This window comes from Oncorhynchus keta, chromosome 3 (genome assembly GCF_023373465.1).
Source record: "Oncorhynchus keta strain PuntledgeMale-10-30-2019 chromosome 3, Oket_V2, whole genome shotgun sequence".
Taxonomy (NCBI): Eukaryota; Metazoa; Chordata; class Actinopteri; order Salmoniformes; family Salmonidae; genus Oncorhynchus; species Oncorhynchus keta.
In genome coordinates this window covers 817,596-832,424 of record NC_068423.1, presented here as the reverse complement: position 1 = coordinate 832,424, position 14,829 = coordinate 817,596, and the positions used below count along the sequence as shown (strand labels likewise).

General features: G+C 42.7%; 1 protein-coding gene across 5 annotated transcripts in view; it reads right to left on the bottom strand.

Moving 5' to 3' along the window:
- Positions 1-6,659, bottom strand: part of LOC118363645 (fibroblast growth factor receptor 2-like) — a 97,222-nt gene extending 90,563 nt beyond the window's left edge. For 3 of the 5 annotated variants that reach the window (XM_035744728.2, XM_035744718.2, XM_035744735.2), the window contains exons 1-2: positions 5,920-6,658; positions 704-977 (exon numbers count right to left, since the gene is read on the bottom strand). In XM_035744728.2, coding sequence (XP_035600621.1) covers positions 704-890 — 187 coding nt within the window. In that variant the 5' untranslated portion in view covers positions 891-977; positions 5,920-6,658. Of the gene's footprint in view, positions 1-703; positions 978-5,919 lie in introns of all 5 variants that reach the window. The other 2 variants (XM_035744740.2, XM_035744749.2) reach the window with 2 other exon arrangements.
- Positions 6,660-14,829: the final 8,170 nt, after the last annotated feature.

Here is a 14,829-nt window from a genome sequence, read left to right as displayed (position 1 = left end):
AAAACAACAATAAAAGGCCACTCTAAAATGTGCAGTTTTGTCACACAACAGAATGCCACAAATAACTCAAGTTTTGAGGGAGTGTTGGCATGCTAACTGCAGGAATGTCCACCAGAGCTGTTGCCAGAAAATTTAACATTCATTTCTCTACCATAAGCCGCCTCCAATGTCGTTTTAGAGAATTTGGTATGTCCAACCGGCCTCACAACCACAGACCGCATTTATGGCGTTGTGTGGGTGAACGGTTTGCTGATGTCAACATTGTGAACAGAATGCCCCATAGTGGCTGTTATGGTATGGGCAGGCATAACCTACAGACAATAAACACAATTGCATTTTATTGATGGCAATTTGAATGCACAGAAATACTGTGACGAGATCCTGAAGCCCATTGTGAAGCCCATTTTTTATTAGGTATCTATGACCAACAGATGCATATCTGTATTTTCAGTCATGTGAAATCCATAGATTGATGCCTAAATGAATTGATTTCAATTGACTGATTTCCTCATTAGAACTGCAACTCAGTAAAATCCTTGAAATTGTTGCGTTTATATGTTTGTTCAGTATAGGATCAGCTTACAGCTTTCCCAAATCTTAACCGTAACCATTGAAGGGGGATACCCCTAAACAGACCTTAGATCAGTATCTGGCTAGGGGCAACAAAGTAAATAATACAGCCAATGAGGAGCCAGTGTCTTACCTTCAGGTTCTAGCGTAGCCTCTTCCTCGGCGACAGTGTACGGTGGCCTCGCCACAGTAGCCATCACTAGGGACAGCAGGACGGCGGTGAGCAGCCAGGCCCACGAGGCCATCCTGTTAGAGGAGGGCAAGTCTCCCCCCCATCCCCCCCTCCTCAGGCTCCGCCTCCCCCTGGACACTGATCCCATCTGAAGGGCTCCACCCAATCATCAACTGCAGGCTGTGTGGCCTGTCACTCACTGTGAATTCCCCCAATCACCTGGGCTGAGGAAACGCTGTGGGCGGGACAAGAAAGTTGGGAAAAGAGTGGTAGGTAGGTAGGTAGGTAGGTAGGTAGGTAGGTAGGTAGGTAGGGAGGGAGGTAGGGAGGGAGGTAGGGAGGGAGGGAGGTAGGAATAGATTGAAGGGAAAGGTAGGCAGGGATTACATTATTTTATAATGTGGGGGGAAAGGATGAGGGAGAAGAGGGAGAAAACCAAAAGAGGAAAATTTGTATTGACGTAGAAAATGAAGCAATTCTGCATTTACACCACAGATGTAGAATCTTAATTTGAAAATGTAAACTTGTAGTGTATTCAAGGTTTAAAAAGGCTTCTAAAGTTTGTAATTTCCACTTTAAAATGTCAGACTTGATTTGGCCTAACAAAAAATATACCAACCCCTACAAAAAATGTCCATTAATTATAATCCACATTTCCTGTTGCTGCAGGATAATTTTCCTGCTGTAGCAAATTGACTCAAATTAAGATCCTACGTCTGTATACTCTGCTAAACTCTCTTGTCTCTATTTCTTACCTGTCTCACCTATTCAAATAGCACGTATAGAAAGAGCGGGTATGAGAGAGGGAGAGAGTGTCACAAAATGCTGTCAAACAAGCCTTGCCACAGACATACCAAAGCTCTGATGCACCTCAGCTCAGCACACAACCACACTACACCTACCTTTACGTCCAACCCATTGTCGCAAATCCTCACGTTCACAATTACAATACACGCTGCATGAGTATGTAGCATTTCTATTGGGTGGATTTGATGCTTGCATTCTAAGGCTGAAATGATTGTGGACTACAGGAAAAGGACGTGGCAGTAGTGGAGCAGGTTAAGAGCTTCAAGTTCCTTGGTGTCTACATCACCAACAAACTAACATGATCCAAGCACACCAAGACAGTCGTGAAGAGGGCAAGACAAAAATAATTCCCCCTCTGGAGGGTAGTGCGTATGGCCCAGTATATCACTGTGGCCAAGCTTCCTGCCATCCAGCTCCTCTATAACAGGCGGTGTCAGAGGAAAGCCCTAAAAATTGTCAAAGACTCCAGCCACCCTAGTCATAGACTCTTCTCTCTGCTACCGCATGGCAAGCGGTACCGGAGCGCCAAGTCTAGGTCCAAGAGGCATCTAAACAGCTCCTATTGTTATTTTACTGCTGCTCTTTAATTATTTGTTACTTTTAATTCTTATTCTTTCAGGTATTTTTTATTTATTTTTATTGCATTGTTGGCTAAGGGATGGTAAGTAAGCATTTCACTGTAAGGTCTACCTGTTGTATTCGGTGCATGTGACAAATAACATTTGATTTGATCACATTGAAGTGACGTTTTACATATATAAACAGTTTCTCAGAGAATCAGCATTGAATAGACGTTGTTAGTTATTAAGAAAAAACATGTATCACTAGGCTATGTCGGTACTGTAGTTATTACCATTTCACTAACACAATTATTTGTATTGTTATTGTGGTTATTATTATTATTATTATTATAACTGAAAATGTCCATCTGTGGAATATCAAATTCCACCAAACATCACTGTCTTCTGATCCGAGAGAGCAGACAACAATCAATAATCAAATCATCCAATACTGATAGTATATGTCTTATCCTTGTGCGCAACCTGTTGCTTTCCATTTGAAGTCGATCTAATTAAAGAATATGCATAAATGCATAAAATAACTTAATTGAAGCACTATGATTATGCATTTTAAAATTGAAATGGAATACACAAGGACACATCAACCTATTGGCCAGAAATCTGTGGTGGTGCATTCCGATTTAACAGTCTCTGGAGGTTTGGAGCCGGCTGCCACCGAGACCCCTGTATAGTGCCTTCTGCTACAGCTGCGATGTATTGATTGGTTTACCCAGGAAGATACATATACTACCTTTCAAAAGTTTGTAGTCACTTTAGAAATGTCCTTGTTTTTGATGAAAAACACATTTTTAGTCCATTTAAATAACATCAAATGAATCCAAAATACAGTGTAGACATTGTTAATGTTGTAAATTACTATTGTAGCTGGAAGCAACTGACTTTTAATGGAATATCTACATAGGCGTACAGAGGCCAATTATCAGCAACCATCACTCCCGTGTTCCAATGGACCTTTGTGTTAGCTAATCCAAGTTGATCATTTTAAAAGGCTAATTGATCATTAGAAAACCCTTTTGCAAGTATGTTAGCACGGCTAAAAACTGTTGTCCTGATTAAAGAAGCAATAAAACTGAAGCAATGGCCTTCTTTTGACTAGCAAAGTATCTGGAGCATCAGCATTTGTGGGTTCGATTACAGGCTTAAAATGGCCAGAAACAAATAACTTTCTTCTGAAACTTGTCAGTCTATTATTGTTCTGAGAAATGAAGGCTATTCCATGAAAGAAATTGCCAAGAAAATGAAGATCTAGTACAACACTGTGTACTACTCCCTTCACAGAACAGCGCAAACTGGCCCTAACCAGAACAGAATGAGGAGTGGGAGGCCCCGCCCCGGTGCACAACTGAGCAAGAGGACAAGTACATTAGAGTGTCTAGTTTGAGAAACAGAAGCCTCACAAGTCCTCAATTGGCAGCTTCATTAAATAGTACCCGCAAAACACCAGTCTCAACGTCAACAGTGAAGAGGCGACTCCGGGATGCTGGCCTTCTAGGCAGAGTTCCTCTGTCCAGAGTCTGTGTTATTTTGCCCATCTTAATATTTTATTTTTATTGGCCAGTCTGAGATATGGCTTTTTCTTTGCAACTCTGCCTAGAAGGCCATTTCCCGAAGTCGCCTCTTCACTGTTGACATTGAGACTGGTGTTTTGCGGGTACTATTTAATGAAGCTGCCATTAACAACATTAACAATGTCTACACTGTATTTCTGATCAATTTGATGTTATTTTAATGGGCAAAAAAAGGGCATTTCTAAGTGACCCCAAACTTTTGAAGGGTAGTGTATAATTTGACATGTACACAGAAACTTTGAAAGGTGTCTATAGATTCTGGTTCATCTCTAATGAGGTTGTCACTCGTTACCACAGCCACAAAGTCATAATTATGGCTAAACCCCGGCCTATTTCTACAATTTCTCTACTTAAAATCATATTCTTAAGCTAACGCTAGCCGACTAAACTCAATTCCACGATTTACGATGGAGTTGAGTAAAGGGTGGACTGGAGCTCCGACGACACTAAAAACTACGTATTTATAGCCCGCATTTCTTCGGATGCTGAAATCCAGACAGAATAGCCCGCATTTTTGGGGTGCTGAAATCCGTTTTTTTTTATAAAGACATTGGAACTCCAGTATGCCCACACTCGTCGCCGCTCAATGCCATTGTAAATCGTGGAGTTGAGTTTAGTCGGCTAACCTAACCCTAACCAAGCTGCTAACCTCATGTCTTACCCTAACCTTAAATGAAGACCAAAAAGCTCATTTTGGTTTTCATTCATCTTTAGGGTTGGGTTTAAAGTCATAGTTATGGCTATCTTCTTAATATCTGATTTTAAACCTAATCCTAGCCGGCTATACTCAAGTCCACGATTGGAGCTCCAAATATCACATAAAATTAAGATTTTAACAAAAATCTACAGATTTCAGCACCCAAAGAATAGCCCACATTTCTTTGGGTGCTGAAATCCAGAATAGCCCGAATTCTTTAGAGTGCTGAAATCCGTTTATATCCGTTTATATCCGTTAACGTTTATAAAAACGTTAGAACTCCAGTATGCCTACTCTAGTCGGCTAACCAAACCCGAATCACACTGCTAACCTTACTCCTAACCATAACCTCAAATGAAGACAAAAAATCTCATTTTGACTTTCATTAATTTTTAAGAAATAGATCATTTAGACTTTGTGACTGTGGTAACCAGTAACAACCCTCTAATGACCCGGGCATTACATAATGGGATGTTGCCTGTGGCCTGAATGCATCCCTCTCGTGCAACGTGATTGGACCAGGCTAGAGTGGGCAGGCTACCTTGTTTTATGATGATGGTTTACTTACAAATCGATAAGTCGTCTATTTTGTTTCTCAAATAGTCTATTGCAAAGCAAAGGGAAATGGACACTGTAGGCCAGCGGAGCAAGGTAACTGACAATTCATGGGCAATTTTTTTGCATCGACAATTCGCCTAGGTCTAGCCTACTTTTGGTGATTTAGCTGTTGTAGATCTATCCAGTGTATAGCCTATAGCTTTGACAAACGCTTTATGAGTTGCTGCTGTCAACAACATGACGTCCAACAACAAGTTCGGACTCATGAGGGCTTTTCCTTATATGCATATCCACACGTTTTCCTGGCCCCCATGTAAACCAAGGCTTCTGAATAGCATTTATTCCGCTGATTGAATTCCTATTGATTGATATTCAAATCATTTGTAAAAACACAACGTGCGGTCATGGGTTAATTGTAATTGGCACCATAAATGCAATGTAGAAAATTAAGTAAAGTAATAAATAACCAAAACAGTGTTGTTAATGAACACTCATTGGTGCTGCAACCATTGCTTGAATTGTACTTTTGTAATTGAGGGGAAGACATGGTAAACGTTGCCATAAAGGCAGCTGTTATTGAATGAAAAATATTATATTTTTCAGAAATGGCAAAAACGAGCTCTTGTTTCGTTGTAGAAAAGGAGTAGGCCTACATTATATTAGCAATGTATTATGATTCGACTGTCAAATCAAGTTCGCTATTAAAAGTAGCCTATGCATAACATGTGTAATTTCACAACTCTTTAGAATAACAAATTAGGTTAATCTCTCATGATTTTAAAAAGTTATTAACAATAAATCACGTTGCATGCGCGTGATGATCATTTGTGTAGCAAACTGGTTCCCCATAAAGATTTATAGAACTTGGAAACATTACAAATTAGCTATATTCTCCATTATTCTATGACGAATAGAACAATAACTATTTGAAATCTATGCCTACAATAAAACTGCCAGAATACTTACCACGAATAACTACAAAGTCTGAAAGACCTCCGAGTCGCATGCACGGAAAAGGCAGGAGGCGTGTACCCTATAGTCCTCACCGAGCGAATTCTCTTCACATTACCAAAAATGCCAAGAAACTATTTGTATTACCCTCAAATCCAACGAGCAACAACTCGGATCACTGGCGAGACTCTTAAATCCCGAAATTACTGGTGTTCCATTGCACTTGAAAAATGTTGAATTGAAATGCATACATCCTTGAAAAGAACTTGAAATGGTTAGCTAGCTAACGTTACGTCTCCAAAACTTTCCTTATTCAGCAAGTTCATACAGTTTCTTCAACTCAAAACATGTCAGTGTTCCACCTCGAGCGCACTCTTCATCCAAACGAAGGGCCTATGTACTCTATGAAGAAGTAATGCGTAAAAAAATATATATAAATTCCAAAAAGAAGAATCCATCAATTTATGATCTCTCACGGCAGAACGTCTTCTTCCACGAAAATCATAGTAGTACTGTCCTCAGACGCTTTGTCGGGTTTTAGAAGATTTGTTCTGCTCCTTACGTCCTCACACACACACACACAACCCCCTCCTTCCTCACTTCAGTGGGTATCACTCCCCCCTGAAATTCGATCCGTTTCCTGGCTCTGAATTCCTCCGCCAATCAAACCTCAGTGTCTCCCTCTTTCTACGCTTTTGCCTAGAAAGAAACTACGAGCCTTCCTTGCTCTGTACGCCGAAGGAGAGAGAGAGAGCTCAACCTCCGGAGCTCACTACAAACGTTGTACTGTATAGGTAATAGGGGTTCTCCTCGTTGGCTTGGCGCAACTTGCAGTAACTACGCCCCCGTGCGGACACAACACTTGATGCGCACAATTCATATGTAGAATAGCAATAGGGAATGCATGTATTATTACCATGTTGTATATAATGAATAATGTTGACATACCGGAGCAGTAGGCTTGTTGTCTATTGCCTATCATTCTCACAGGGTTCGGGTACAGTGTTTTGTATGAGATGAGCCCCCCCTCGCCCATTTCAAGGGGCCCTGAAAGAGAGTTGGAAACTGAGCTGCACTTCCTTAACTCCTGCCAAATGTATGGCCATATTAGAGAGTAGAGACACACATTTCCCTCAGATTAAACAGACCAGCAAAGAATTCTAAAACAAATCCAAGTTTGATAAAATCCCATATCTATTGGGTGAAATACCACTATAGCATGATTTGTGACCTGTTGCCACAAGAAAATGGCAACCAGTGAAGAACAAACACCATTGTGAATGCAACCCATATTTATGTTTATTTATTTTCCCTTTTGTACTTGATCTATTTGCACATTGCATATAGCCATAATATGACATTTTAAATGTCTCTATTCCGTTAGAACCTTTGTGAGTGTAATGTTTACTGTTGATTTTTATTGTTTAATTCTCTTTTGTTTATTATCTATTTCACTTGCATTGGCAATGTAAACACGTGTTTCCCATGCCAATAAAGCCCTGTGAATTGAATTGAGTGGAATAGAGAGAGAGAGATGGAGGGAGGGAGGAAAGGAGGGAGGCAGAGGACTACTAATCTCTCCCTAAAGTAATTTTTTGTTCTCTTCCAGTAGTGAGTAGAATGTGTGTTTATAGGAAGGAACCCTCCCATATTCAGGATGAATAGAGCAGCTAATAAGGCAGTTACCAAAAGCGAGGTGGTGTGCTGTGAATGGAGCGTTCTCTATCTCTGTTTTTCTCTCCCTTTCACTCGCTATTGCAGTAAAGCCATCAGAGAGATGAAGGTGACAGCTTGGTTCGAAGCAAAGGGGGGAGTTAGAGGAGAATGGTTGAGAAGGAATTCTGCTGCAGTTTACTCCCAATACAAGAACGACAAGGAAGTAATTCAAGCAAACTCCCCTGTTCCTTCACCTAAACCTTATTTGCAACTTTCCATTTTCACCACCTTTTGAACAGCATGTATTTTTGAATGAAATTTCATCATGTTGGGTTTCTTTAGACTATTGCCTTGGTTGGGCCCATGTGCTACTAGTTCGCTATTGTCTTCCTGTCCCTAATTAGGTGGTGGACCGAAGCCTTAATAAGGATCGCACCCTTTTCTTTAATTTTCGCCCAAAATGACATGCCCAAATCTAACTACCTATAGCTCAGGACCTGAAGCTAGGTTAATCATATTCTTGATAGCTTTTGAAAGGAGACACTTTGAAGTTGGTGGAAATGTGAAATTAATGTAGGAGAACACATTAGATCTGGTAAAATATAATACAAACAAAAAAACATGCGTTTTCAAAAAATAAATCATCTTTGAAATGCAAGAGAAAGTCCACACTTTCAGATAGGAGTCTAGGTGTAATTTAGATTTTGGCCAGCAGATGGAAGCGGTGTGTGTGTGTGTGTGTGTGCAAAGTTTCAGACTGATCCAGTGAATAATTACAGTACTGCACAATATGTTGTATCAAGTCTGCCAGGAGTTAGCCCAAATGTCTTGAATTGGTCAATTGATACATTTTCAAGTACATAACTATAGAGAACTTTCAAAAATGCTATGGTAATAAAAAATGTACGTTTACACACTCCAAGGAACGTCATAAATGATGGATCATTAGCTTATACATCTAGACGAATAATTGACCAAGGCGCAGCGTGAGTAGAGTTCTGTTACGGTTTTCTTCTGGTGAAAGAGAGGTGGACCAGAATGCAGTGAACGGAAAGGCTCTGGAGCAACGAACCGCCCTTGCTGTCTCTGCCTGGCCGGTTCCCCTCTTTCCACTGGGATTCTCTGCCTCTAACCCTATTACAGGGGCTGAGTCACTGGCTTACTGGGGCTCTCTCATGCCGTCCCTGGAAGGGGTGCGTCACCTGAGTGGGTTGATTCACTGATGTGGTCATCCTGTCTGGGTTGGCGCCCCCCCTTGGGTTGTGCCGTGGCGGAGATCTTTGTGGGCTATACTCAGCCTTGTCTCAGGATGGTAAGTTGGTGGTTGAAGAAATCCCTCTAGTGGTGTGGGGGCTGTGCTTTGGCAAAGTGGGTGGGGTTATATCCTTCCTGTTTGGCCCTGTCCGGGGGTGTCCTCGGATGGGGCCACAGTGTCTCCTGACCCCTCCTGTCTCAGCCTCCAGTATTTATGCTGCAGTAGTTTGTGTCGGGGGGCTAGGGTCAGTTTGTTATTTCTGGAGTACTTCTCCGTCCTATTCGGTGTCCTGTGTGAATCTAAGTCTGCGTTCTCTAATTCTCTCCTTCTCTCTTTCTTTCTCTCTCTCGGAGGACCTGAGCCCTAGGACCATGCCCCAGGACTACCTGACATGATGACTCCTTGCTGTCCCCAGTCCACCTGGCCGTGCTGCTGCTCCAGTTTCAACTGTTCTGCGTTATTATTATTCGACCATGCTGGTCATTTATGAACATTTGAACATCTTGGCCATGTTCTGTTATAATCTCCACCCGGCACAGCCAGAAGAGGACTGGCCACCCCACATAGCCTGGTTCCTCTCTAGGTTACTTCCTAGGTTTTGGCCTTTCTCGGGAGTTTTTCCTGCATTACTTGCTGTTTGGGGTTTTAGGCTGGGTTTCTGTACAGCACTTTGAGATATCAGCTGATGTACGAAGGGCTATATAAATACATTTGATTTGATTTGATTTGATGGTCTGCTTCTATCTACGTTGTAAACACACCCTCTTGTGAAAACGCGAGCTGCATTCTAATGAAGAGGAACAGATATAGCTTGTCTTGATTATATGAAGAGATAACTCTGTTGACCATTTAGCCAATTTATTGAAAGCTAGCCAATGTTACTAACCTATCCAGCTACTGTACAGTGCAATCGGAAGGTACTCAGACCCCCATACCTTTTCCACATTTTGTTACGTTAGAGCCTTATTCTAAAATGTATTTATTTTTATTCCCTCATCAATATACAGACAATACCCCATAATGACAAAGCAAAAACAGGTTTTTTGCAAATGTATCAAAAATAAAACACCGAAACAGCACATTTACATAAGTATTCAGACCCTTTACTCAGTACTTTGTTGAAGCACCTTTGGCAGCAATTACAGGCTTGAGTCTTCTTGGGTATGAAGCTTGGCAAACCTGTATTTGGGGAGTTTCTCCCATTCTTCTCTGCAGATCCTCTCAAGCTGTCAGGTTGGATGGAGAGCATTGCAGCACAGCTATTTTCAGGTCTCTCCAAAAATGTTGGATCAGGTTCAAGTCTGGGCTCTGGCTTGGCCACTCAAGGATATTCAGCAACTTGTCCTGAAGCCACTCCTGCGTTGTATTGGCTGGGTGCTTAGGGTCGTTGTCTTGTTGTAAGGTGAACCTTCACCCCAGTCTGAGGACCTGAGTCCTCTGGAGCAGGTATTCATCATCTGTACTTTGGTCCGTTCATCTTTCCCTCAATCAAGACTAGTCTCCCAGTCCCTTCCTCTGAAAAACATCCCTACAGCATGATGCTTCCACCATGCTTCACCATAGGGATGGTGCAAGGTTTCCTTCAGCTGTGATGCTTGGCATTCAGGCCAAAGAGTTTAATGTTGATTTAATCAGACCAAAGAATCTTGTTTTCATGGTCTAAGAGTCCTTTAGGTGCCTTTTGACAAACTCCAAGTGGGCTGTCATGTGCCTTTTACTGAGGAGTGGCTTCCGTAAAGGCCTGATTGGTGAAGTGCTGCAGGGATGTTGTCCTTCTGGAATGTTCTTCCATCTCCACAGAGGAACTCTGGAGCTCTGTCAGAGTGACCATCGGGTTCTTGGTCACCTCCCTTACCAAGGCCCTTCCCCCCCAATTGCTCAGTTTGGCCGGACGGCCAGCCCTTGGTGATTCCAAACTTCTTCCATTTAAGAATGATGGAGGCCACTGTGTTCTTGGGAACCTTCAATGCTGCCCCAGATCTGTGCCTCGACACAACCCTGTCTCGTAGCTTTACGGACAATTCCTTCAACCTCATGGCTTGGTTTTTACTCTGACATGCATTGACAACTATGTGACCTTATATAGACAGGTGTTTACCTTTCCAAATCCTGTCCAATCAATTTAATTCCTGATTTGCATCGTAACAGAGACTCCTTGTGGCGGGCCAGAAGCCTGCAAGCTGAATTCAGTCGTCAGTTGAACGTGTTTCCTCCAACACATTGGTGCAGCTGGCTTCCGGGTAAAGCAGGTGTTTGGCAGGTCATGTTTCGGAGGACGCATGACTCCACCTTCGCCTCTCCCAAGCCTGTTGGGGAGTTGCAGCGATGAGACAAGATGAGACAGCGATGAATTGGATCGCAATTGGATATCATGAAAAAGGGGGTAAAAAATAAAAAAATACGGTATTTCTGTTTATATTTTTAATACATTTGCAAACATTTCTAAAACCTGTTTTCGGGTTTTGTCATTATGGGGTATTGTGTGTAGATTGATGAGGACATTCTTTTATTAAGAATAAGGCTATAAGGTAACTAAATGTGGAAAAAGTTAAGGCATCTGAATGGTTTATGAATGCACTGTACCTAAGTCACCCACTCCAGTATCACTACACATTGAATAAGTTCCTGGCACTGACCTGTATATACTGCAATCTCCTGTTCTTTAAAGGAGAATTCCTCTCTGGGGGAATCTTGGCTTGTTTTCATCATTTCTGAGGCATTTCTAGGACAGTGAGATGTGTTTCACACATAATTTCCCAGAAGGAAGGCAGGTCAGGACTTTGCGGCTGAAAGATACACCCTATGACGGCTTCTGGTGTTTTGATGGGGGGGCGAGATCTAAAAATGCACGTAGTCCTGCTTTGTGACATTTCGAGAAAGCTCTATGTTATACTGATCGCACTATACATTTCTGTGGATGTAGATATGGTGGTCCCTGTTCGATAGAGCCATTGGACTTCTTTCAGCAATGTTCTTATGGGCTGATTCATTGCTAAATACACAAGCAGACACATTCTTTCCAGTCTCTTAAATACTACAACGTGTGTTTGGTGGTGCATTGTGCTCTGGCCCCCATCCTTTCCCCAGGCAGGCTTTATTTAAATGTATTTATTTATTTAATCTTTATTTAACCAGGTAGGCTAGTTGAGAACAAGTTCTCATTTGCAACTGCGACCTGGCCAAGATAAAGCAAAGCAGTTTGAAACATACAACAACACAGAATTACACATGGAATAAACAAACATACAATCAATAATACAGTAGAAACATCTATATACAGCATGTGCAAATGAGGTAGGATAAGAGAGGTAAAGGCAATAAATAGGCCATGGCAAAGTAATTACAATATAGCAATTTAACACTGGGATGGTTGGATGTGCAGAATATGAATGTGCAAGTTGAAATACTGGGGTGCAAAGGAGCAAGATAAAATAAATAAATACAGTATGGGGATGAGGTAGATTGGATGGGCTATTTACAGATGAGCTATGTACAGGTGCAGTGATCTGTGAGCTGTTCTGAGAGCTGGTGCTTAAAGCTAGTGAGGGCGGTAAGAGTCTCCAGCTTCAGAATTATTTGCAGTTCGTTCCAGTCATTGGCAGCAGAGAACTGGAAGGAGAGGCAGCCAAAGGAAGAATTGACTTTGGGGGTGACCAGTGAGATATACCTGCTGGAGCACGTGCTACGGGTGGGTGCTGCTATGGTGACCAGTGAGCTGAGATAAGGCGGGGCTTTACCTAGCAGAGACTTGTAGATGACCTGGAGCCAGTGGGTTTGGCGATGAGTATGAAGTGAGGGCCAGCCAACGAGATCATACAGGTCGCAGTGGTGGGTAGTATATGAGGCTTTGGTGACAAAACGGATGGCACTGTGGTAGACTGCATCCAATTTGTTGAGTAGAGTGTTGGAGGCTATTTTGTAAATGACATCGCCGAATTCGAGGATCGGTAGGATGGTCAGTTTTACGAGAGTATGTTTGGCAGCATGAGTGAAGGATGGATAGTTGCAATATAGGAAGCCGATTCTAGATTTAATTTTGGATTGGAGATGTTCAATGTGAGTCTGGAAGGAGAGTTTACAGTCTAACCAGACACCTAGGTATTTGTAGTTGTCCACATATTCTAAGTCAGAACCGTCCAGAGAAGTGATGCTGGACGGGCGGGCAGGTGTGGGCAGCGATCGTTTGAAGAGCATGCATTTAGTTTTACTTGCATATACGAGCAGTTGGAGGCCACAGAAGGAGAGTTGTATGGCATTGAAGCTCATCTGGAGGTTAGTTAACACAGTGTCCAACAGAATGGTGTCTTCTGCATAGAGGTGGATCAGAGAATCATTGATGTATACAGAGAAGAGAGTCGGCCCGAGAATTGAACCCTGTGGCACCCCCATGGAGACTGCCAGAGGTCTGGACAACAGGCCCTCCAATTTGACACACTGAACTCTCAGAGAAGTAGTTGGTAAACCAGGTGAGGCAATCATTTGAGAAACCAAGGCTGTCGAGTCTGCCAATAAGAATGTTGTGATTAACAGAGTCAAAAGCCTTGGCCAGGTCGATGAATACGGCTGCACAGTAATGTCTCTTATCGATGGCGGTTATGATGTCGTTTAGAACCTTGAGCGTGGCTGAGGTGCACCCATGACCAGCTCTGAAAGCAAATTGCATAGCGGAGAAGGTACGGTGAGATTCGAAATGGTCGGTAATCTGTTTGTTAACTTGGCTTTTAAAGACCTTAGAAAAGCAGGGTAGAATAGATATAGGTCTGTAGCAGTTTCGGTCTAAAGTCTCTCCCCCTTTGAAGAGGGGGATGACCGCGGCAGCTATCCAATTTATGGGAATCTCAGACGATACGAAAGAGAGGTTGAACAGGCTAGTAAATAGGGGTTGCAATAATTTCGGCAGATCATTTTAGAAAGAGAGGGTCCAGATTGTCTATCCCGGCTGATTTGTAGGGGTCCAGATTTTGCAGCTCTTTCAGAACATCAGCTATCTGGATTTGGGTGAAGGAGAAGTGGGGGAGGTTTGTGCGAGTTGCTGTGGGGAGCGCAGGGCTGTTGACTGGGGTTGGGGTAGCCAGGTGTAAAGCATGGCCAGCCGTAGAAAAATGCTTATTCAAATTCTCAATTATTGTGGATTTATCGGTAATGACAGTGTTTCCTAGGCTCAGTGCAGTGGGCAGCTGGGAGAGGTGCTCTTATTCTCCATGGACTTTACAGTGTCCCAGAACTTTTTTGAGTTGCACTACAGGATGCACATTTCTGTTTGAAAAAGCTAGCCTTGGCTCTCCTAACTGCCTGTGTATATGGGTTCCTAACTTCCCTAAAACGTTGACTATCACGGGGGCTATTTGATGCTAATGCACAACGTCACAGGATGTTTTTGTGCTGGTCAAGGGCAGACAGGTCTGGAGTGAACCAAGGGCTATATCTATTCGTAGTTCTAATTTTTTTGAATGGAGCATGCTTATTTAAGATGGTGAGGAAGGCACTTTCAAAGAATAACCAGGCATCCTCTACTGACGGGATGAGGTCAATGTCATTCCAGGATACCCCGGCCAGGTCAAATAGAAAGACCTGTTCTCAGAAGTGTTTTAGGGAGCGCTTGACAGTGATGAGAGTTGGTTGTTTGACCGCAGACCCATTACGGATGCAGGCAATGAGGCAGTGAATGCTGAGATCTTGGTTGAAAACAGCAGAGGTGTATTTGAAGGGCGAGTTAGTTAGGATGATATCTATGAGGGTGCCCATGTTTACGGATTTGGGGTAGAGTTCGACCAAACATGAATTTTCAACGCCGATAGCGATTATTAGTAGTAAGTTTTAAGTTCCTCGGCGTACACATCACAGACAAACTGAATTGGTCCACCCACACAGACAGCATCGTGAAGAAGGCGCAGTAGCGCCTCTTCAACCTCAGGAGGCTGAAGAAATTTGGCTTGTCACCAAAAGCACTCACAAACTTCTACAGATGCACAATCGAGAGCATCCTGTCGGGCTGAATCACCGCCTGGTACGGC